Here is a 24,867-nt window from a genome sequence, read left to right on the forward strand (position 1 = left end):
TGAAGGCAGGCAGGCTCAACAGGGAGGGATATGAAACAGACACAGATGTTGCCATTTGTGACACTGCTGCAGAGCTGACACTGTGCTCAACCCTGTACAGAGCGTAGAAATGACACAGTCCCTGCCCAGGCGTTCGAAACCTGCCTTAAGAGACAAGCTGGGTTGGCACGAGGTGAGCAATAGGCAGCTGAATAGTACGAATGGGAGGCTGAATGAGGGCAGGGTGGAAGAGCATTTGGGTTGGGGTGGAGGAGGCCTGAGGACACGGCAGGTGGGGACAAAGGGGGGGTGTGAGACATGCACGTGGGGACAGGGAGGGATCGGAGGCCAGGGGAGGTCGTGAGGGGGAATCGGGGGAAGGGGGCGGGAGCGCTGCAGCCCGTCCATGGCTACTCGCGCGTAAATGCGGTAGTCAGAAAAAGCGGCGGAACGGTCCACACGCCCGCGGTCCCGGCCTCAGCCCGACCTGAGGCCGGGACCGCGGGAAGAGCTGCACTACAAGCGGTTCCTGTTAGCGCGGTGCCAGGGCGGCTCGAGTCCTGGCTGAGGCCGGGATCCCCTGTGCGTCATCTGGACGTACCGGGACGAGCACGGGCCTCACACCACGCTAACCCGTGGTCTAGCAACGGCCTCTGGCCCCTGAGGCAGGAAGTCTCACAGGTGCTTTCCCCGCTCCCTGGCAGTAGAAGGCCAATAATTTATTTGTTACATTTTTTATTATTATTACATTTTTATACTGTCTGTCAGACGAGATCAATTTAACAGCGAACAATGGGCTGCTCTTTCACGCCCCCCCGAATCTGCTGCCTGAAGCAGCTGCTCCACTCTCGCTGCACACTGAATGTACATTTTGGGTTTTGATGGTAGAAAGCTCCATCACACCTTGGAAGAAACGCCGCTAACACCGGCTACCGTGGCTTCTCTGTGGACACTCAGTTACTTCCTGTTTTCAAACAAGAAGCAAACGAGGTGCATGAGGGCCATTCAGTCCCTCCGCTGCTTCTCCCACACAGAGCAGGAAAGAGCAGCAAACGGTTTCAAAAATATTTTGCAGTTCTTCTGGTTTATCTTGCGGCGCAAGGAAGGCCAGAAGGGGTGGAAGGCGCAAGAGAAGCAGACGACGCCATGAGAGGGACCTCTGAGGAATCCAGGAGTGCCCACTAACGAGAGTGCAATAAACCACTCGGATGGAGCTTATCAAAATGAGAACAACAACAACAGCAACGGCCACAGTCCTGTGCACAAACTCTCTCCTGGAAGTAAGCTCCATTGAAGTCAGTAAGACCAGACATGCCTCGGACTGCGGTGTAAGTGATGATGCTTTGACATTTGTTTTCCAGAGGGGAGATAGAATCCACCCAGGCTTTGGGGAAGGGGAGGGGATTCAGTGGAGCCTTCAGCAGGCCAAATCTGGCCTGTGGGCAGGAGGGTTTCTATCCCATGGGGAAGACCATGGAAAGAGAGAGTTCACCCTCTCTCGGGGAGGCAACCCCCAAACGGTCTGCAGAATCAGGGAAGCAGCCATGCCTAATGGGCAGAGAGACTGAGACAGAACTCCGGACTTTGGGCTCCACCCTCTTCTGCAACTGGCTTGAAAGTATTACCATATGTTACACAACTTGGATGTGGGTGTTGCGTTTCCACAAGGAAAGTTATATAACATCCTCAGTGCCAACTGAACAGGTACTTTCTTCACTGCCTGTCTGGAATCAACTGCCCATAGAGGTCCCGAAGACCCCCATGGATCTCCTTGGAGGATTCACGCTTTTCCTGGCCATTTGCCTCATCTGCCTATTAGTCCTCTTGACATGGCGCCAGGTGCACCAAAAAAGCAAGATGCCACCTGGACCAGCCCCTCTCCCCTTTATTGGGAACTTGTTCCAGGTCAACAGAAATGACTTACCCGGCTCACTCATAAAGGTAACTGCTTATACCTCTCTTTCCCTCCCTTGCTCTCCTCAAACCCCAATTATTCATTCTCGGGATGCCTAAAAAAAATGTTATATGTGCTACTCATTCATGAAGGACAACTCTTTCCCTCTGTCCTTATTCCTTGCCACTTCAACCGGTCATAACTTCACCTCACCTCATTCTTTAGCTTTGAGTGTTTCTCTCTCTCTCTCTTGAATTCTTCCTAATGTTGTTACTGGTTGGCTCTTGCGACTGACCAATACCATTGTCAAGGAAGGCTTAGGCAGAAAGAATCATAGAATCATAGAATAGTAGAGTTGGAAGGGGCCTATGAGGCCATCGAGTCCAACCCCCTGCTCAATGCGGGAATCCACCTTAAAGCATCCCGGACAGACGGCTGTCCAGCTGCCTCTTGAAGGCCTCTAGGGTGGGAGAGCCCACAACCTCCCTGGGTCATGGGTTCCATTGTCATACTGCTCTAACAGTCAGGAAATTTTTCCTGATGCCCAGCCGGGGTCTGGATGATGGCTACAAGTCAAGCATCCCCCATCTTTGATGAGGAGGATGAAGATGTAGCCATGGGTCCTCTGCATGGGCAGCAGAGAGGGAGGAGGCACTGTTTAATTTTCCTCATGTCACTTGCCTGATTAAAATCAGCCCCCAGCCCCCTAGGAAAATGCTGTAAGGACATTGAGTGATGGTGGGAAATGTGTTGCCTAGGGTGACCATATGAAAAGGAGGACAGGGCTCCTGTATCTTTAACAGTTGTATTGAAAAGGAAATTTCAGCAGGTGTCATTTGTCTATATGGGGAACCTGGTGAAATTCCCTCTTCCTCACCACAGTTAAAGCTGCAGGTGCCCTGCCCTCTTTTAAATCTGGTCACTCTAGTATAGCTGCTGCAGCTTTAACTGTGATGACGAAGAGGGAATTTCACCAGGTTCTCATATATACAAATGACACCTGCTGAAAATCCCTTTTCTATGCAACTGTTAAAGATACAGGAGCCCTGTCCTCCTTTTCATAGGGTCACCCTGTTAAATTAATCCAAAATCTTGTTCTAGCTGGTCTTTATCTGGATGTTTCTCTCACCCACCCCAACTGCTTACAACAGTTACAAAGACAGATGTCAGGGAGACCTCAAAAACTGAGCTGAGACCAGCTCAGATTTAACCACAAATCTGGCTATAAGTGGCCATCTTTCTCAGAAGAACCCAGTTATTCTTACAGTCATTCAGTGGCTTCCACTGTACATTTAAATTTGTAAATCTGGATCTGAGAGCCCAAAACGCAGCTGGTTTTTTTTCAATATGCCAAATGAAGCCTGTATCCTGGCAGGCATACAAGCATTCTGGCATCCAAGACAGGTCTCCCCACATTCTATACTGGTGCCTTTGATTCTTTATAGCTAAATGCAGGGCATTTATCTCTGTTGAATTTCATCAAGTGGGTTTCAGACTGTCAAGATAGTTATGAAACTGGATTCTCTCTGTGATGGTGCTGGCTAGCGGTGACTTCTCCCAGCTTTGTGTCATTGGTAAAAGTGATAAGTCCCTTTATCGAAGACATTTATTAAAACGTTGAACAGCGCAGGGCTTAGGACAGAGCCTGCAGTGTCCTACTCAAGGCCTCCCTGCAGGCTTGACGCAGAGCCATTGAAAGCCTAAGCCTAATTATTGGCAATCTGTCCATGGCAAGGGAGTCAAAGAGACAACATGAAACCCTACCCCAGATTTATTTATTTATTTATTTATTTATTTATTTATTTATTACATTTTTATACCGCCCAATAGCCGAAGCTCTCTGGGCGGTTCACAAAAATTAAAACCACAATAAAACAACCAACAGGTTAAAAGCACAATTACGAAATAAATCATGTATTAATTCATTCACCATCCTGCCCAGCTTAGAATACCAAGTCCAGAAGTTTGGGCATATGTGTTAACCCAGATGCAATTCGGGACAGACCGATGGTTGTCATGGAAGTCATAAATTCCTGATGCCTTAAGCTACAAGTGAGATTGCAATTGATCATCCACACTTCAGGTGCCACCCACATGGGGGCATGACACAACCAGGTGTGCAGTGTTGTCACTCCCATTTTGGGCTCGTCCACATGGGCGCTTTGCCCCTGGATTGCTTTGGAGTGGCGGCATGTGATCTACACGACGCAGCTGCCACTCTGACTCAATCCAGGGGCAAAGCCTCGAATCTCCTCACTAAAGAAGTCGGGGATTTACCCCGACTTTTTTAGATTGGAGCAAGGCTCTGCGCCTCCACGGAGCCTTGTTTTAGGGTACTTTTAGTATGCTTTTAGGATGTTTTTAACAGTGTACGCTATGATTTTAATCAGTATTTTATGTATTTTATGATTGCTGTTGTTCCCCGCCTCGATCCAATCAGAGAGGTGGGTGAGAAATAAATTATTATTGTTGTTGTTAAGGAAAAATAAATAAAATTTAAAGTGGGAGTGGAAATCCTGCCAGTGAGGGAACACCCCATTCTTCCCCCCTTGTTCCTCCCCCCCCCAGGTAGCTGTAAATATGATCCTTCGCATTTACAGCTACCCCACCCAAAAAAACCACGTCAGCCTCATTTTCCCATTAAAAACCCACTAACCAGCACAGATGCTCTCAGGCGCCCCCAGACCAGCCTCGGGAGCGCTCGGGTGGGTAGGGGGGGTGCCTGGGAACCCTCAACTGCGCTCTTTGCCATGTAGATGCTGGGAAGGAGCGTCAATGCAGCTGCGCCCCGGCTCCGCCACCAGGCACAGCGTTATCAAAGTTGTATAGACGAGGGCTCTCCCACCCTCTCATTGGTTGCCGCACGCACTCTTATTTATTTATTTATTTATTTATTTATTTATTTATTACATTTTTATACCACCCAATAGCCGAAGCTCTCTGGGCGGTTCACAAAAATTAAAACCATAATAAAACAACCAATCTTCTCCTGGCATTTTGAAGCGGGGGCTTCTCGGCACCCTTTTAGCACCCTGTTTTGTGTGTGTGTTTCTTACAATCTTTGAAGTGACACAATTGCATTTTTTTAAAAACAACAACAACACCTTTTTAAAAAAAAGTTAAAGAAAAAGAGCCTGCAGCACAAGGCAAGAGGATTTCAGTGAGCATGGTTATGAATTGGGTTCAAATCCCCTGAGAATGCCAGATCTCTACTCTAGTTAATTTCTTGAAGCTGTAATGAGGTAGAGATAATTCAATCTAGTCAGTTTCACATCCTATCTACTCAATTCCACAATCCCGCTCAAAAACATGCTGGCTTGATTTTGCCTGCAATCAGTTAGGGCTAAGAGCCAGGAGACCAGGGGGAAAAGAACTGCTGGTGCAGGACACGGAATGATTCTGAATCTGGAAGTGCACCGAGAGCAGGAGAGAAAGGGGAAACGCACCTCCGAGGTATGAGACACCTTCGCTCGCACCGTGACTCAAGATAGCACAACCTCCTATTCTCACCAGCCAAACAACTGGGCTGCTGTTCTTCTCTTTCCTTCCGTAATGGACTTCTATGGTAAGAAAAAAGAGAGGGGAAGAGGGGCACATGGGAGGATTCCAAGTGATTGGCAGTGTTGTCTGGAATTTCTGTAAAATTGTCTTGGCCATCATTACACAATTAAAAGCCTCATCTGGAAGCACCCCACGATCTATGAGGAATGGTTGAAAAAGCTCAGTATCTTTAGCATGTTCCAGTTGGCAAAGAGGTTGCATTTCTCAATGCTCTAAACAACGGTTCTCTAGAACAATTGGTCGTGAAACCAACCAGAAGGAAGGCAACCCTAGAGCTAGCTGGGGCTGACCAAGAGCTTCATCACACCAGGGTTATACTGCACAGTCACTGCGAATTGCGTGCAAAGGACTCGGAAGTTTTCCAGTTTCTAAACTGCTTTGACTGTGAAGTAGTCCCATGCATCCGGCTTTAATTGTGCTTTAAAGCCAAAAGACCCTTTTGATACCTCTTTGAGCTTCATCCCACGTACCTGTTCCTTCGAATCATCCCCTACAGAGCTAAGCTGTCGGCGTTGTTGTTGCTGCTGCTACTGGGCGGCAGTGATCCTTTGCATACCGGGAAGTGGGTTTAAGGGGGGAAATGTAAAAAAATCATAAAAAATCAACAGATGACCCAATCCAATTCAAATTTGGTATGCTTAAAGCTCTCCTTAATATTTATTACTGTGCCAATCTTGATGTCTTTATCTTTAAAGCTTGTGCAGATGTAAGCATTTGTTTAATTTTTCTTTAAAATCCTGTTTCTGTACTCCAGTGGCCGCTTGGAAGATACGCTCGAAATCTGAGCTTCATCACACCAGGGTTATACCGTGCAATCACTGCGAATTGCATGCAAAGACTCAGAAGTTTTTCGCCTTATAATCTGCTTTGATTGTGAAGTACTCCCAGGCATCCTGCCTTCATTGTGCTATAAAACCAAAAGATTCACCGTATTTAGCCCCTACTTTCGAGCGTATCTTCCAAGCAGCCACTGGAGCACAGGAACAGGATTTTAAAGAAAAGCTTACATCTGTGTAAGATTTAAAGATAAAGACATCAAAATTGGCACAGTAATAGATATTAAGGAGAGCTTTAAGCATACCAAATTTGAAATGGATTGAGTCATCCGTTGATTTTTTATGATTTTTTTACATTTCCCCCCTTAAACTCAGTTCCTGGTATGCGAAGGATCGCTGTCACCTGGTAGCAAAAACAACAGCAACAGCGAAAGCTTAGCACTACAGGGATAATCCGAGGGAAGCAGGTACGTGGGATGAAGCTCTCTGGTAGCTAAATATTGCACGTCTTTTGGCTTTATAGCACAATTAAAGCAGGATGCCTGGGAGTGCTTCACAGTCAAAGCAGATTATAAGGTGGAAAATTTCTGAGTCCTTTTGATGCAATTCGCAGTGATTGCACGGTATAACCCTGGTGTGATGAAGCTCTTAAGGAGCAAATCATTTGTTGCTTTCTGAGCAGCCACTGGGGGTGCAGGAGCAGGATTTGATACTTTTAAGCTTCAAATTAAACAAATGCTTACATCTGCATAAGTTTTAAAGATAAAGACAGCAAAATTGGCACAGTAATAGATATTAAGGAGCGCTTTAAGCATACCAAATTTGAATCGGATTGGGTCATCTGTTGATTTTTTATGATTTTTTTACATTTCCCCCCTTAAACCCACTTCCTGGTATGCAAAGGATCACTGCCGCCCAGTAGCAGCAGCAACAACAACGCCGACAGCTTAGCTCTGTAGGGGATGATTCGAAGGAACAGGTACGTGGGATGAAGCTCAAAGAGGTATCAAAAGAGGTCGGTTCTTTTGGCTTTAAAGCACAACTAAAGCAGGATGCATGGGACTACTTCACAGTCAAAACAGTTTAGAAACTGGAAAACTTCCGAGTCCTTTGCACGCAATTCGCAGTGACTGCGCAGTATAACCGCCCAGAGAGCTTTGGCTATTGGGCGGTATAAAAATGTAATAAATAAATAAATAAATAAATAAATAAATAACCCTGGTGTGATGAAGCTCTTGGTCAGCCCCAGCTAGCTCTAGGGTTGCCTTCCTTCTGGTTGGTTTCATGACCAATTGTTCTAGAGAACCGTTGTTTAGAGCATTGAGAAATGCAACCTCTTTGCCAACTGGAACATGCTAAAGATACTGAGCTTTTTCAACCATTCCTCATAGATCGTGGGGTGCTTCCAGATGAGGCTTTTAATTGTGTAATGATTATCATTTTTTATGATATTTTACATTTCCCCCCTTAAACCCTTTTCCTGGTATGTGAAGGATCTTAGGAGCGCTGCCGCCCAGGGTGTGATTTAGCTAACAACAACAACAACAGTCTTATACTTTAGGGGATAATTCGAGGAAACAGATACGTGGGATGAAGCCTCAAGGAAGAGATCTTTGGGGTGTGGGCAGAGAGCTCAATGAAAATGTCAACCCACTGTGCAGCTGCTCTGAAAAAGGCAAAACCCCTGGTTAGGCATAATTAGGAAAGGAATCGAAAATAAAACTGCCAAGATCATTCTGCCCTTATTCAAATCTATGCTACGGCCACACTTGGAATACTGCGTACAGGACCACACATCAAAAGGGATATTGTTAGAGCTGGGGTGTGTGTGTGAAATGCCAAAAGGGGCAACTAAAATGTTCAAAAAGGGCTGGAGCAACTCCCCTGTGAGGGAAGGTGACAAGAGCTGGGATTGCTTCGCCTAGAGAAAAGGCAAGCGAGGCGTGGCAGGAAAGAGGTGTACAAAATGATGCATCTTGTGACGAAAGCAGTCAGGGAGACATTTCTCTCTCTCTCTCTCCTTCGCAGTCCTAGAACCCAACGGCATCTTCCCATGAAGCTCATTCGTGGCATTGCCAGGACAGATCGAAGGAAGGACGTCTTCACTCCCAAATATAGTTCCACTATAGGAAGTATTTCTTCACTCCAAAACATCTATTTCATTTCTCACAAAGTTCTCTCTCTCTCTTTCTCTCATCTCTCTCATAGCTCAGTGAGAAATACGGCCCTGTCTACACCATCCACCTGGGCCCCCGCCGTGTTGTAGTGCTGTGTGGATACGATGCAGTGAAGGAAGCGCTGGTGGATCAGGGTGAAGATTTCTCTGGTCGTGGGGAGCAACCCACATTTGACTGGCTCTTCCAGGGCTACGGTCAGTCTCCTTCTGGGCAGGGCCCAAGCGTGGCACATTATGACTGGCAATATGGCAATTTTAGTGATCATAGTCCCAGTTCTAGTGGTAGTTTCCTAGTCCCGTTGATGCTAGTCCTGGAGATTATCTTTATGCCCATTTCACAGAGAAGGGAAGCCTGGTTGGGAGGAGTTCTCTCAGGGCAATTCACACAGTTGATAGCAGAGGTGAGATTTCAACTCAGGACTTCCTAGTCCGTCATTCCATACATTGTACCACTGGTGCCTGTGAACTCTCTTTGATTATCATACAATCATAAATTTCGAAAGGGACCTCAATGGTGAACATATTCAACCCCTCTTAGCGATGAACATTTCAGCATTATTAGGAACACCCTATTATAGCGACACTCATCTATAGTGATGGACACCTGGTGCATAGGAGTCAGAAGTGACTTCAGAGCTGAACTGTGTCATGGATCTATCAGGAGTTGGCAAGTCGTGGCCCTCCAGATGTTTTGGCCTACAAACAAAGCCCTAGCAAGCAAAGCCAATGGCAAGAGGGATGATGACATGAGTTGTTAGCCAAAATATCTGGAGGGCCACACATTGCCCACCCCTATTCTAAATTAATACAGCCAGGCCTCCTCGCTCAAGGTTTTCAGGCAGAGGCTACAGGCCGTCCCAAGACATTTTGCTGCCTGAAGCAAAGAACATGATGGCACCTCCCTCCCATTGCATTTACAAAGCTGACTTGGTTAGTGGCTGAACTTTTCTTCAACACTGACAATGGGCCACCAGATCTGGAAGTAGGAGCCTGGCTTTCCACCTTCCTACACTTAAAAATCTGAAGCCATCGTTTCCAAGGGCCCAGGATGTTCTTGGTCAACCCCAGGGTTCCCTGTAGCAATTTGCTACATGTATTTTAATATTGTGAACTGTTGAAGCATTTTATTATATACAGTGGTATACAAATGCCACAAATAAGTAAATAAATAAGTGGAGCTCACTGGGTGGCTTGTGGAGTTGCGGCAGAGTGGTGACAATGTGAGCACCCCGATGTGCTTTTGCTCTGCACTAAATCATCCCCCATGTAGACTGGGCTCAGGAGCCTCCGGATTGTCCTCTGAAGATGATTCCTCTATGGCGCTCTGGATTTCTTGCACTGAGCAGATGGTTGCAGACAACAAGACTCCCTCCAACAACACTAAAATTCTATGACTGTCTTATCAGTTCTGAAAGACCTTTGATGATGAAAACTCTACCGCACCATGTAAGGAACCGTTACACCAACCTCAAAGTTAGGAGATAGATAGATAGATAGATACGATAGATAGCAAGAGAGAGGTTTTTTCCCTCTTGTGAGGAACGCAGGGCAGCTTACATGGTCCTCCTCCTCTCTCAATTTTATCCTCACAACACCCCTGGCCCAATCTACATGGGGGATGATTTAGCAAAAGCACATCAGGGGTGCTCATCACACATGACATTGTCACCACTCTGCTGCAACACCACAAGTCACCCAGTGAGCTCCACTTACTTATTTATTTGTTTATTTGTGGCATTTGTATTCCACTGTATATAGTAAAATGCTTCAGCAGTTCACAGTATTAAAATACATGTAGATGACAATATTAAGAACACAACATTAAAAGCACAATATTAAAACAACTATCGTAAAAGCTATTTATGGCCAAGTAGGGACTTGAGCCCAGGTCTCCTGAGTCCCAGACCAGCACTCTAACCACGATACCACACCGGCTGTCATTGGCTCTTCCACAACTTTTAAAACCAGATATTATATTTTTATTGCATTTGGGGCCGGGTGGGAGGTGGGATCTCCATTGCCTCATTATTCCTGCCACATTCCATTCCGTTACGCTGCCCCTCACAGCTTCTTTGCTTCTCAGGGGTGGCCTTCAGTAATGGGGAACGGGCCAAACAGCTGCGTCGATTCTCCCTCATGACCCTGCGGAACTTTGGGATGGGGAGAAGGAGCATTGAAGAGCGGATCCTGGAAGAGGCCCACTTCCTGTTGAAAGACCTGAAGGACACTGGGGGTGAGCTGAGTTGGGACCTCTTCAGATATCTTGCTTAATGGATTATTGGTGCCAGTTTGGAGTCCTTTACCCAAGTATTTAATGGTGTTCAGAGGGACCAAGAAACTAAAGTTTGTCATTTTCACTTATTTATTGTGACATTTCATACATTAAGTATTAATTGTTTTTATGCTTTTAATTAGCATGGTAAGCCAACTTGACAGCAGGCTACTGTAGCTGAACTGTTAGATGTGAACATGCCTCATTTTCAGAATTTTCTGTCAACCAAGGTGTCTCGGACAAGGTTCATGCCAAGTCTTGCTAGTACAGAAAGAATCAGGCCCAACCAGATAAACTGGTTCAGAACAGATGAAAAGATGTGCCGTTTCACATGACACATAGCTAATTTATGGAGTTTACCATTAACATGGAATGGAAACTGTCCCATGCAAACCATGTTATTTCCATTTTACAGATAACAGCACTAGGGCTAAGAAAACCTCTATGTTCAAAGTCAACCCGTAATCTTCATTGCCAAGCAGAGATTTGAATTTGGATTTCCCACATCTATAGACTTCAGTCACCCGAGAACAGTTGTGAGGATGGGATGAATTGCAATTTATGAATGTATTAGACGATCATTAGACACGGAATCATGAGCTCAAGTTACAGGAAGCCACATTCCAGCTGGACATCAGGGAAAACTTCCTCACTGTTAGAGCAGTACGACAGTGGAACCAGTTACCTAGGGAGGTCATGGGCTCTCCCACACTAGAGCCATTCAAGAAGCAGCTGGACAACCATCTGTCAGGGATGCTTTAGGGTGGATTCCTGCATTGAGCAGGGGGTTGGACTCGATGGCCTTATAGGCCCCTTCCAACTCTACCATTCTATGATTTTATGAACTGAGTGATTTGCAAGGTAGCAAGATCAACTCTGGCTGATTTTGACTTAATTGACTGTGTCACACATGAGGCCTAGATGTTCACACATACAGCCCCTGAGTCACTTTCGAGGCAAGGACTGGATGGTTTTCAAATCCCAAGGTGTCATCTCCCTCGTCTCCCCTCACAGGCGCTCCCTTTGACCCCACCTACACCCTGAGCCGTTCGGTGTCCAACGTCATCAGCTCCATCACCTTCGGCCACCGCTTTGACTATGGAGATCAAGAGTTCCTCTCCTTGTTGAACAACATGTTGAATATTTTCCACTTCAATTCCACCTCTTGGGGGCAGGTACATTGGAAGGGGGGGTCATTATATGGCTGAGTGAGTCAGCAGCACTAAACTGAGTTTTGTCTGGGTGGAGTCAGAGCATTTCAGTGACTGGGTTCAAATGAGCATGAGGTGGGGGGGAACCCACAGTGCCTTATTCCCCACCACACCCACCCCATTGAGTCCTGGTCATGTGCCAGGGGAGAATTTGAAGAATTACCCTCAGCAAGCGTAGCTTGTCATGTCATGTGAACCTCGCCAGGCTGGCTCGTTCTGTTCTTGTTGCAGAGAGACAAGAAGGTTCTCGTTGAGTGGTGCATCCACTAAGCCAGAGCTGGGTAAACCGTGAGACCTCCAGGTGTTGTTGGACTGCAACTCCCATCATCCCTGTACACACATTCCCCATTTCTGCTCTAAGACTTCCATGACAGTGGGGGAGAAAGGAAGTGAGAGAGGGTAGGAGGCTGGAAGGAAGGAAGTCGGATTTCAAAAATTTGATCAGACCCATTTTGTCTCATCTTCCCTTTGCCTAATACCTGTCTTTGGTGAAAATGCCCTTCCTCCCCCCCCCCCTTCCCATTCTCCCAAACCCAACTCACAGCTCTACGACATGTTCTCAGGCATCATGCGGTACCTGCCTGGCCCACAACACAAAGCCTTCAAGGACCTCACTGGGTTGGAGGAATTTGTCACGAAGAAGGCCAAAGCCAACCAGGAGACCCTGGACCCCAACGCCCCTCGGGATTTCATCGACTGCTTCCTGGTGAAAATGCTACAGGTACCATTACATGACGGATGACCATTCCCTATAAGAGGGAGCTTGGTGGCCCCAGGCCAATCCGTAGGGTGGGGGTGTCTTAAGAAATATTTTTTGTAAATATTTAGCTAAATATTTTTAGCTAAAGGGCAGGATAAAAATGCTTAAATAAATAAATAAATAAAATAAATACTATGCCACGTGCGGCCACCCACAGCCACTTTGGCAGCCCCCACTGCCTTCTCCTGCCAACACCTCCAGATAGAGCTAGGGAAACTTTCTGCCTGAAACCCTGGAAAGCTATTGCTGCCAGTCAGTGGCAGGAATATTGGGCTAGATGGAACCGATGGCAGTCTAAGGCAGCTTCCAATATTCCTGGGCAGCAGGACCAAGAGGCCTTCTGCACGCAGCCCCAGGGGGCCACATAACCCCCACCCTCTTTTCATACAATCTGCTGCCTACAACTACATGGGGGAAGTTAAAGGTGGAGGGGGGTAGAAGAAGAAGAAGTTTGTGGAGGCCAATTAAATCCTTTGCTGTATTGAAGCCACTGAGCTTCTGTAGAAGCCAAAAGTCCAAACTGGAATGAAAGAAGATTTCTAGCTGGAAATTATTTTCTACCAAAATCTTGCCTATAAATGGTAGCAAGTGCATATTCTCCATGAGTAAAATAAAACGTAGAAAAGCTCTTTTAATAATGTATCAATGGTATAAACAACTTGCACAAAATAAAATATAAATCTTGCAGGTGCTATAAAGGATTAAAGGATTGAAATACCAAATCATGTGTTATGTTACTATGTTTGCTTTCATCTACATTTGCATACAGCACAATCCTTAATAAAAGTTTTGTTGGCTGGAGGGGGTTAAGATGGCAGAGCACTCCCCACACCCTGCTAGCACAAAGTGCCGTCCTCGAGGCTGTGCCAGGCTGCCCACTGGATCTTCTGTTAGCTGACCTAGCACTCAGCTGGGAGATCTGGTCCACTGGAGACAATCTGCTGTGAGAGGAGTTGGGCTTCGTGTGGGGATGGCCTGGGCAAACAACAATAATAACTCTTCCACCCCTTCTCCATTCCAAGATCATGCCCATGTCATACTGGTTCCTCTCTATTCGGCCCTGGTTAGGCCTCATCTAGAGTATTGCATCCAGTTATGGGCACCACACTTCAAGAAGGACGCAGACAAGCTGGAGCGTGTTCAGAGGAGGGCGACCAGGGTGATCAGGGGTCTGGAAACAAAGCCCTATGAAGAGAGACTGAAAGAACTGGGCAGGTTTAGCCTGGAGAAGAGAAGATGGAGGGGAGACATGAGAGCACTCTTCAAATACTTAAAAGGTTGTCACACAGAGGAGGGCCAGGATCACTTCTTGATCATCCCAGAGTGCAGGACACGGAATAACAGGCTGAAGTTATAGGAAGCCAGATTCCGACTGGACATCAGGAAAAACTTCCTGACTGTTAGAGCAGTACGACAATGGAACCAGTTCCCTAGGCAGGTTGTGGGCTCTCCCACACTAGAGACATTCAAGAGGAAGCTGGACAGCCATCTGCCAGGAATGCTTTACGGTGGATTCCTGCACTGAGCGGGGTGTTGGACTCGATGGCTGTATGCGCCCCTTCCAACTCTACTATTCTACGATTCTATGATTCTATGTAGAAGCAATAGAGTGACACCAAATCAAGGGATTATATAAATCAAGTCTCTGCACGAGTTGTTTGCTTGAGAGCTTTCCTTCCCCAGCAATGGCTCGGGGAATGTATCTGATGGGGCTTTTGAGTTGAAACAGGGTGGATGGGGTGGGGGGGGGCTATGTCACTGCCAAGTTGTCAGCTTTGGACTTGTTTGTGTATAAACCTAGCATCAGAAGCCAAACTTGGTAGGGTAAACTCTTAAATCCTGCCCTGGGGGCCCTGTATAACTATTGGCACTGCTGTCTATCCTGGCTGAAAAGGATACGGATACAGAGTTAGGTGAGATATGATAGGCAGGTCAGAAGCCACCAATGTTAATTTCTGATACTTTGAATATCTCACTTGTTCTTTATTTCAGTGATTTTTAACATTATGTAGAACAGGTTTGTCTTAATTGTGAGGTGTAGAATTAGACATGTGACCAAGGCCACGCCCCCTTGGGAGCCAGTCTTGTCAAGATGGGCCTGCCGTTGGGGTGGGCACGCCTCCTTGAGGGTGGCCATATTGTCCTCCTCTTTGGTTTCCAAAATATGGTCAGCCTAGCCCTACAGACATTTTGGACTCCAAATCCCATCAGCCGCAAGCATGGCCGATGGTCAGGAATCGTGGAAGTTGTAATCTAAAAACATCTGGAGGGCACCAGGTTAGGGAAGCCTGGTTTAGACATATAATCTGTGAAACATCCCCCTCCCTCCCCCCTCCCCAATTTTGCCCAGGAAAAGGAAAAACCAAACTCAGAGTACTTCCTAAGGAATCTGGTGGCGACGACACTCAACGTCTACTTCGGAGGCACAGAAACCGTCAGCACCACCTTGCGATACGGCCTCCTGATTCTGCTGAAGCACCCAGAAGTCGAAGGTGACTATCGAAGGGGCGGATGGAGGCTGGGAAAGGCAGGCTCCACCGCAGGAGAAAGGTGGTGTGGGTCAGCGCATTCCCAAGAAAGAGCCTCCCCCAACCTGGTGGCCTCCAGGTGCCTTGGCCACGCTGGGTGTAACTGGGAAGCTGGAGATGCCTCCTCCTCCTCCTCCTCCTCCTCCTCCTCCTCCTCCTCCTCCTCTTCCCAGATGTGGAAGGTGCTTCAGCCTTGTGTTGTGCTGCTTGGTGGGGATCGGTGAAGGCTGCGCTCTTGGTTCACCCAGCCTCCTTGTTTGGGGAAGGGGGAGGCGTTCCTCAAGGTGCTTGTCCTTCCTCAAGAGGCTTTCTGAGTTTCTAGCCATGGGATCTACTCCTCTGGGCAGGGCTGTGGCTCAGTGGGGTCAGAGCCCCTGCTTGGCACGCGGACGGTCGCTGGTTCAATCCCCAGCAGTAGCTCCAGGTAGGACTAGGAGGGAATCCAGCCTGGAACCCTGGAGGGAGAGCCCTCGCTGCCAGTCAAGGTCAACAGCACTGGGCTAGGTGGACCCAGGGTCTGACTCTGCCTAAGGCAGCCCCCTCTGTCCTTAGGGGCTGGGAACAGAGGCCTTCCCAGGAACATGCCAACAGCTACTTTACATCATGCTGATTTGTCCACAGAGAAGCTCCACGAGGAGATTGACCACGTGATTGGCAGGAATCGAACTCCCAACATGGCGGACCGGGCCCAGATGCCCTACACCGAGGCTGTGATTCATGAGATCCAGAGGTTCACTGACATGCTCCCCATCGCCTTAGCAAGGCGTGTGGTGCGGGATACCCAGTTCCGAGGGTACACCATTCCCAAGGTAGTATTTTATTTATTTATTTATTTATTTATTTATTTCCACCAAAGCATGGTGCTCAAGGCAGCTAACAATAAAATATAGATTAACATTAAAAAAAAACAAATCAATGAAAAATTCAACAATGGAAGAAATAAACAGCGCCCACCCATTAATACGCCCTTCAACAATAGACCAGCTTATGTGTCAAAAGCCTGCCTGGATAGAAACGTCTTTGCCTGCTGGCAGAAGGACAACAGAGAGGGGCTAACTGAGCCTCCCTTAGCAGGGAGTTCCAGAGCCTGGGAGCCACCACAGAGAAGGCCCTCTCTCACAGCCCCACCAGTCATGCCTCTGATGGTGGAGGGCCTCCCCTGAAGATCTAAAACCAAGGCAAGCCATCACGGGAGGAGGCAGCCTTTCCCAAAATGTATAGGGCTTTAGAGGTGAAAACAAGCATTTTCTGTGCCTGGAAACAGACCAGTGCTGTAACAAGACAAGGGAATTCCATGCTCCCTGTAACTGGCCCTGGTCAACAGTCTGGCTGGATTCTTCTGCACCAGCAAAAGTTTCCCAACAGGTTTCAAAGGTAGTGCTACGTGGAGTGTGTTTCAGTAGTCGAAACAGGATGCAACTAAAGTACGGACGGCATGGCCAGCTCTACCATCTGCAGGAATGGGGGCAGCTGGTAAACTTGCCTCAGCTAAAGATGGTGGCACAGAGTAATGACGGCTGGGAAATAGCCTCACTTCCTGCTCCCACAACTCCTGCTGTCATCGTTTCCTGCCCCCCAGAAGAATCTTCCACTTCTCTCTTCCCTTCCCATTTCTCTCCCCCTCTTTTTCAGGGCACGGAGGTGTTCCCTATGCTGGGATCTGTGCTGAGAGACCCCAAATATTTTGCACGGCCGGAGGCATTTGACCCCCAACACTTCCTGGATGAGAACGGACTGTTCAAGAACAGCAGTGCATTCATGCCATTCTCCTCTGGTGAGTTCCCTTCTCAGTCCCATAAACCCCAACCAGCCCGACCACCCAAGGCGAAAACAGGGCTTCATCGGGGGGGTGCAGCAACGGTAGGGAAGCGTGATTTCCCTCCGTCAGATGGAGCTACACATTACAACAAGGAACAATATATTACTGCTGGGAAAATCCCCCCCCCCCCGGGTTTCTATGAGAATTGCAGCTAAACTCCGAGGCAAAAGGGAATTCTGAGCAGGGTGGGGAGGCAGATGACGTCAACATCCCTGTTAATCCGAAAGTGCCAGCTCTGCGGTTCCGCTACACACACATTACCCTGGATGCAGCCCGGAAGGCCTGGTGGTCCTCCTCTGCTCTCTCTTCTGCAGAGGAGTCACTCTGCTGGCCAACCACCTGCATGTCCAAAGAGCACCTGTGTCACGACGGTTCCCTCCCCTCCCTTCTTCCCTTTGGCAGGAAAACGGTATTGCCCTGGGGAACACCTGGCCCGCATGGAGCTCTTCCTCTTCTTCACCAGCATCCTCCAGAACTTCCACTTGAAGCCCACCATCCCCCATGAAGAAATCGACATCTCTCCCAAGCTGGTGGGCTTTGCCACCATCCCGCATTCCTATGAAATCTGCGTCATCAGTCGCTAAAGGGAGGAGCGAGGCAGCATGGAGGAGCGGAGCGCCGTCGCCACCAGCACCAGCAAGGACAGCCATCCAACGGACACCTAGCAGGGCAAGCCTATGCATGTTTACTTGGGAGTAACTCCCACGGCATTTAAGGGGTTTTACGCCCATGTAAGTGTGCATAGGATGGCAGCCGAAGGGGCATTCTTAAAAATCCACCAGGTCTTGAAATAGAGAGTGTCCAGTTGAGTCTCTTCTTACCACATCCAGCCCAGTCCCTGATTTGAGGGCCCAGAGATCGCTGTTCCCACTTGTAACATTTCCGCTTCTCTCTGTTGTGCTTTTGGAATTGTACTCACAAAGGAGTAAGCCTGGGAGATGCTCCCCTTGGTGCCACACTGTAGCTTGGGGGGGATCTACACTACTGCTTTAAAGCGCTTTAAAGTGCTTTATAACAGTTTTGACAACTGTTGGAGCTCAGGACACACTGTATATACAGTTTTCAAAATGTTTTCAAAGCGCTTTAAAGTAGGGATGTGCTCCTCTTCTAATCGGACCGGCGAATTAGAAGTGGAGCGGGGTGCTTCGCCTCCCCTTAAAGCGGAGGCGAAGAGGATTGGGGGGCCGGCGGAGTGTTGCGAAGAGGATCGAGGTGAAGGCGGATCCTTCGCCTCGATCCGGAGCTCCGCAAGAAAGGTAAGTGGGGCTTACCGGGCCCTGCCGCTGTCGCCCATGCAGCGACAGCGGCAGGGCCCGGTAAACCCCCCTCCCTCCTCTCCCTTACCTGCGTCCATCCGCGGTCCCTTGGTTTCTTCAATCTAGGCCGCACGCCTAGACTTCCTGGTTGAGCTGTGGGCTCAATTGAAGAAGCCGAGGGACCGCGGACGGACGCAGGTAAGGGCCCCCTCCCCCTTGGTCCCTTACCGGGCTCTGCAGGTAAGGGAGAGGAGGGAGGGGGGCCTTACCTGGCACCACTCCCCTCCACTGTGGAGCTCCGATTCGGAGCCAGAGCTCCGCGACGAAGAGGAGCGGACTATGGGCGGAGCAGGGTGGGGAGGCAGGGTGGGGAGGCTCCGCTCCGAAATTTTCAGATCGGCCCGCGGGGTGGATCGGGGGGTCCGTGCACACCCCTACTTTAAAGCGCTTTAAAAGCAGTAGTGTAGATCCCCCCTTGGTTCCTGCTCCACTGCTACCCCCCACCCTTTCTGCAGCCGTTCAGGCACTAGGACTGCCTTTCCATCTCGCTTACCAGCCAACAGCCTCCCTTCCTGCCCTTCGCAGCCCCGGTCTGAAGTCTTGCTTCCATCCAAAGGCTTCTTTCTCCCCCCGGAACCTGTTTCCTTTGCTGGGACTTTCTCCTTGAGCCTTTCTAAGAATTGGGTACCATGTGTGACATGACAGCTGCCCAGTATGAGCCTGAAGGGCTCACGGCCAGAGGTGCTCAGCCATAAACTGGTCAACCTTGCTTCTCTCCTTCTGAGACAAGTTTTTCTCAACCTATCTGATAACCTTTGGAAAGATGGCTGGAAATGGAATTGTTTGGGCTTGACGAATTATCTTCTAGTATTTCACTTTCTCTTTTAACTCTTTAACAGAGGGAAATATTCAGGAGCAACATCATTTCACCCAGATGTTGCCAAATCAGACATATTTCAAAAGACCTTGATGACTGTGAAAATGTTTGTATATCTGAGTGTGAGGTCTTTCTGGTTTTCAATCTGAAATTGCAGTTTTAAATCTGAAATTGAGTTCCAGAGAGAACCTTTGAAACTTCCTTACCTGCACCCAACTTCCCTTTTGTAGACATATATAAGCTGTCAGATAAGAGTAAAGGTTTTTCCCTTCTGCATTTCCACCAACTAATGAGAGTTGTGTGTTGTTCATAGTCACATGTATCTGATAAATTTCAAGTCAGGTCTATTTTTACATTGTTCAATAAAGTTTACCAAATCTCTTCAAAGTGTCTGTATTCTGTGTCACCATTTTATATGAACCTAAAACAGAAGCTGGAATGAAGTAAAAGGCTGCGAAATGACCAGAATTCGATATGGCTTCTTTACCCCGACCTAAATGCGCATATTTGTGTTTTAGGTTACATGACTCAGCCGTTCATTCACCTCAGCACAGGTTTTAAATGCCATAATGCGCATCTTCGCATTTGCAATTTACTGCGATTCTTGGATTGGGTCCGAGTTATGGCTATGCGTCTTTGGGGGAGTTATGTTGGATTTTGACATGTGGGCAGAACTTTGAGGGTAGGATAAGGTGATTGGCCCATTTACCAATTTTGCACCAATCTGCTGCCTCCTTTGTTTGCGCCAATTTTAGTTTGAAGTCTCTCTGCAGAGCTCCACAGAGAAAGCTTCTTAAAACAAATTTATTCCTCTCTCTCTCTCTCTCTCTCTCTCTCTCATATATATATATATATATATATATATATATATATATATATATATATATTCTGTACCGGCCAATATACGAAGCTCTCTGGGTAGTTCACAAAAAGAAAGAGGGGGAAACAGGCAGCCAGACGAGGAGACGTGGTCTGCTGCCTCCTTCCTTTCCCTCTGTAGCCTCGTTCCCCCGCCCGGTCCCAGTTCATGGAGACTGTTCCTTTGAATTTCCTTATGGGGAGGAATGATGAGACAGGAACAGCTATGGGAACAAAGCAGGAAACAGGCAGCCAGCCTTGTTCCTATCCCTCTGTAGCCTCCTTCCTTTCCCACCCCTCCCGCTTGGTTTGTGTGTTATATTAGTCTGCGAAGCTCAGCAGATAAGATTTATAGCTTTGTTGGCTTCTACTCTTTATCATCGTATATGGGATAATGCGCGTGTGCGCATTAATAGCTCACTATATAAAAAATAATAATTCAGGAAATAAATCACTGTTGCTGCTGCAGTGTGACGCTCTTTACCTACATTCGAATCAACGAAAAATCGGGTTTTCATTTAATGAGGAGCAATCCCGCTGTCGTCTAGACAAGGGCTAAGATAGATGCATGGGCAAGATGACAAACAGGGTGAACTGTCCAGTGCCCTTTGGCTGATGTCCCTCCCACACAGCACAGCTGAAGGAGTACGGGGGGGGGGGGATATTTCAAATGTTGCAGGTCTGGGGCGCATACAGTAACCCCAGATACCTCCCACTGGCGTCCCTCAAACACCAGTATTGTTTGGGGGTTCAAGAACCCCACACGGCATTTTTCAAAAACTATGAAGGTAAAGGGATGGACAGAAGTTTGCAAGAAGGGGGCTTGGGATATGTGTGTGTGGGTGCATCTGAAGCAACTGAGTCTTGTGGCAGCAACGTGCCTGTTTGGGCTGTTCCCTTCGATGGGGCTTGTCAGGGGCATTGCTAAGCCTGGGCCGACGCCTCTTCCCCCACCACCCCAAAGTTATTCCCCCGAGCTCTGCGTCTGCCTTGGTGCCAATGAATTTGTTTTTCAGCTTAATTGCCCTGCTATTTTCAAGAGAGACTGCAGCTGGTGAGGGAACGTTATAAAAATATTTTATTTTCCAAAACAAAAACAAACGTGTGTGTGTGTGTGTGTGTGTGTGTGTGTGTGTGTGTGTCCCCTTTATTTTACATACCAAAATATAGCTGCTTGGGGGTTTCCTTTATACCGGTCCATCATAAGAAAGACTGGGCTTTGCTAGGCCAGGGTTTAGCCTGGGCTGACACCCAAGTTCGCCCCGTGTGCTCAGATGATACACAGGGGATCCCGGGCTCAGGGGATTATGATGAGGTAAACACCTCCAAATGAAACAGCCGGTCTGCTTGTAGCACAGCTGTCATTCGCATTTTTTCAGGCTATAAGCAGACGGGCTGTTTCATTTGGAGGTGTTTACCCCATAATAAACTTTCAAGATGTTGACCATACAATAATTTATGGTTTTCAGCCAACTCGTTGTGGCGTTAGTTCCGACGAAACTCTTAGCGAAAACAGGAAAACAAACCGCAGAGACCTGTCAATAAATAAAATCTGCAACGCTGACAAGAATTAGAAAATAATAAATATGATAAGAACTAGAAAATAATAAGTACAACCTCTCATTATAAATATATGTCTAGGTTCCATGCTGATGTCATAGCAAGCACTATATTGTGTCAAAAAAATTGTGTTTACATTGTGCCAAAAAACTGTAATTGTGTTCTATGTGCATTATACTTTGAAAAAAATATTATTAAAAAAGAATTGTTGTATTAGGAGTACTCTTCACACACATTGTTAGGCAACTAGTTTGCCACCGATGACCGTGCAAGCGTTATGCATTAGTTTATTTTATATTTTACATATATTTGTAAATAAATGGGGTTGATGGTTAATTGTTACTGTCCATCGCTGTAGGTGTGTTATGTAGTTGTGTGCCTTGGGCACTCTACATGTATTGGATCACTTCAGATTTGGGCAGCTGCTGCGATTTCCTGGGTGCGAGGCCAATCAGGAGTCCATTGGACTCCCCCCTTCCCAGCCACTACCGCTACTTAGAATCATAGAATAGCAGAGTTGGAAGGGGCCCACAAGGCCATCGAGTCCAACCCCCTGCTCAATGCAGGAATCCACCCTAAAGCATCCCTGACAGATGCTTGTCCAGCTGCCTCTTGAAGGCCTCGAGTGTGGGAGAGCCCACAACCTCCCTAGGTAACTGGTTCCATTGTCATACTGCTCTAACAGTCAGGAAGTTTTTTTCCAGTCTTACTTATTTATTTTATTTATTTATTTATTTATTTATTTATTTATTTATTTATTACATTTTTATACCTCCCAATAGCCGAAACTCTCTGGGCAGTTCACAAAAATTAAAACCACAAAAAAATCCAACAGGTTAAAAACACAATTACGAAATACAGTATAAAAAGCGCAACCAGGATAAAACCACACAGCAAAATTGATATAAGATTAAAATACGGAGTTAAAACAGTAAAATTTAAATTTAAGTTAAAATTAAGTGTTAAAATACTGAGTGAATAAAAAGGTCTTCAGCTGGCGATGAAAGCAGTACAGTGTAGGCACCAGGCAGACCTCTCTGGGGAGCTCTTTCCACAGCCGGGGTGCCACAGCGGAGAAAGCCCTCCTCCTAGTAGCCACCTGCCTCACTTCCTTTGGCAGGGGCTCACAGAGAAGGGCCCCTGTAGATGATCTTAAGGTCCGGGTAGGTACATATGGGAGGAGGTGTTCCTTCAGATACGTTCCTTCCAGCCGCACGCACACACACACACACACACACACAGACACACACACACACACACACACACACACACACCATTCACCTGTCCACTGACAATTGTGAGCATTGCATGAGTTGACAGCTGCCCAGCATGTACCTGAAGGGCTCACAGCCAGAGGTGCTGAGCCATAGACAAGTCAAGCTTGCTTCTCTCCTTTGGAGACCAGATTTACTTAACATGTCTGATAACCTTTGGAAAGTTGGTTGGAACCGTTTGAGGCTGACTAATTATCTTCAAGTTTTTTACTTTCTCTGTTAACTCTTTAACAAAGAGATATTAATGAGCAACACATTTTTGGCTAGATTTTGCCAAGTCAGACGTATTTCAAAATACCTTTATGATTTGGAAGAGTTTTTGTGCCCGTGTAGGGGCCCTCGCAGTCTGATCCACCTTTTTTGGAGTAGGCCTGATGTGCTGTCAGTTTGTGGTTTTCAACTGAAATTTCAGCTTTCAGTCTGAAATTGAGTTCCAGACAGAATGCCTGAAAGGTCCTTAATAGACGCAAATTTCCCCCCTTTGCAGATGTATCAGTTAAGGGTAAGATTTTTCTCTCCTGCATCTCCATCCACTGACAAGGAAATCTTGTGTTTTTTCATATTCACATGGATCTGATATCTTTAATTTGCTCAGAATTCAAATCAGGTCTATGTACCCCATACGGCTTTTTTCAAATGGAACAAGTGCATGTAACCAGGGCCGGTGCCAGACTATTTTGCACCCAAGGCAAGGCAAGCTACTTGCACCTCCCACCCCAAAAATTGCCTACTTCGATTTTTAAGAATAGATGTTTGTAGAAAAAATAAAAAGCACAAAACTTGAACTTATTATGTTGTTTCTTAAAACAGCTAATTTGTATAAAACTGTGACCCTTAAAGTGCAGCACTGCCCCCCTCTGAGGTCTAGGCAGCCGCCCTAGGCGGCTGCCTAGTTGGCCTAATGATAGTGCCGGCCCTGTGTGTAACACATCCAAAACAACAGAGTCCTGTGGCAGAAACCTGCCTCTTTGGAATGTTTACTACAGTGGGGTTTGTGACAGTAGAACCAGGAACCAGGTACAGAAGGGACGAATTGCATGGTGGTCGTGGTGGGGAAATTGCCAGCAAATGGATTGGGTCCCTCTAAGTGCTCTGCAGATTACTGGAGTTTGGCTCCGATTCTAAGGGATGTAAAGAGTGTGTGAAATCCATTTTGTCTGCATTTCACAGATTCTCGGGTGTCTTTCGTCCTGTCATCCACTCATTGATGGAACTGGGAGGGAGCTTATAGGGCAGATTTGCAAAAAAAAATTCACCTGCGCAACTTCAAATCCTCCCCAATAAAATGCAAAATCCCCCGATATGTACATTTTCACTTTGCCCCTTTGGGAAATGCACATTTTGGCTGTGGATTCTCCCCACCCCCATATTTTTCTATTACTAAATACATATAAAATTCAGAAATGTTAGAAAAATGGTCCATGTGTCCGCAGAATCTTTAGGGTGGATTCTTGCACTGAGCAGGGGGTTATTCTATAATTCTGTGATCTGCCCGACTGGGGAAAAGTTGGTCCACTTTGCAATTCATGGGTCACATTCATAAAAATCCAAACTCATTTGATTCTGTTGGAGATTTCTATGGCATCCCTGCCTGACAGTGCAACTATTTTTACTACAAGTAATTTTCTGTGGAGAAAAACAAGAAGCAATTGAAAAAAGGATAAGGCCTCTTTGAACAATCTCCTCTGAAAGATGCAAAAATGATTACCACTCTCTTCATGGAGGTGGGGGACACTCCTATTTTATCTTAAGGAGCCTCTTCAATCTGTTCTCTGTTGCTCCTGACAGTATTTGCGATAGGCTAGGATGAACGAATGGCCTTTCTGGGCTCATAAAACAAACCCTGTTGTTTGAGTTTACCCAAAATGTGTCCTATAGCTGAGAATCCCTCCGGGCAAAGAAACGGGTCAAAAGGACAGAAACTTGTTGGACTAGGAAGGAACACCTAAAGGAAGGAGTTGCTCAAAAGCAATGGTGGAAATTGCCATAAGCTACACACACACACACACACACACACACACACACACACACACACACCTTTTATAAGGCCCGTTGCACCCTTGAAC

At 47.0% G+C, this 24,867-nt stretch overlaps 1 protein-coding gene across 2 annotated transcripts; it reads left to right on the forward strand.

Moving 5' to 3' along the window:
• On the forward strand, positions 1–18,329 carry LOC134408208 (cytochrome P450 2A5-like). Of its 2 annotated transcripts, XM_063140382.1 has the most exons (10): positions 1–172; positions 1,055–1,920; positions 8,419–8,581; positions 10,470–10,619; positions 11,673–11,833; positions 12,414–12,590; positions 14,980–15,121; positions 15,779–15,966; positions 16,790–16,931; positions 17,379–18,328. In XM_063140382.1, exons 2-10 carry the CDS (start codon positions 1,441–1,443, stop codon positions 17,558–17,560), a joined length of 1,785 nt encoding a protein of 594 aa, XP_062996452.1. In that variant the 5' UTR covers positions 1–172; positions 1,055–1,440; the 3' UTR covers positions 17,561–18,328. The 2 variants fall into 2 exon arrangements, with proteins under 2 accessions (XP_062996452.1, XP_062996453.1); XM_063140383.1 differs by lacking the exon at positions 1,055–1,920 and having other exon boundaries at positions 17,379–18,329.
• The last annotated feature ends 6,538 nt before the right edge of the window (positions 18,330–24,867 follow it).

The sequence above is a fragment of the Elgaria multicarinata genome, chromosome 13 (assembly GCF_023053635.1).
Source record: "Elgaria multicarinata webbii isolate HBS135686 ecotype San Diego chromosome 13, rElgMul1.1.pri, whole genome shotgun sequence".
Lineage (NCBI taxonomy): Eukaryota > Metazoa > Chordata > Lepidosauria > Squamata > Anguidae > Elgaria > Elgaria multicarinata.

Coding starts and splice junctions, on each gene's coding strand:
- LOC134408208 (XM_063140382.1), top strand. CDS start 1,441: ATGGGGAAGACCATGGAAAGAGAGAGTTCACCCTCTCTCGGGGAGGCA. Junction 1,921..8,418: donor TACCCGGCTCACTCATAAAG/GTAACTGCTTAT, acceptor TCTCTCTCATAG/CTCAGTGAGAAATACGGCCC. Junction 10,620..11,672: donor AGACCTGAAGGACACTGGGG/GTGAGCTGAGTT, acceptor CTCCCCTCACAG/GCGCTCCCTTTGACCCCACC.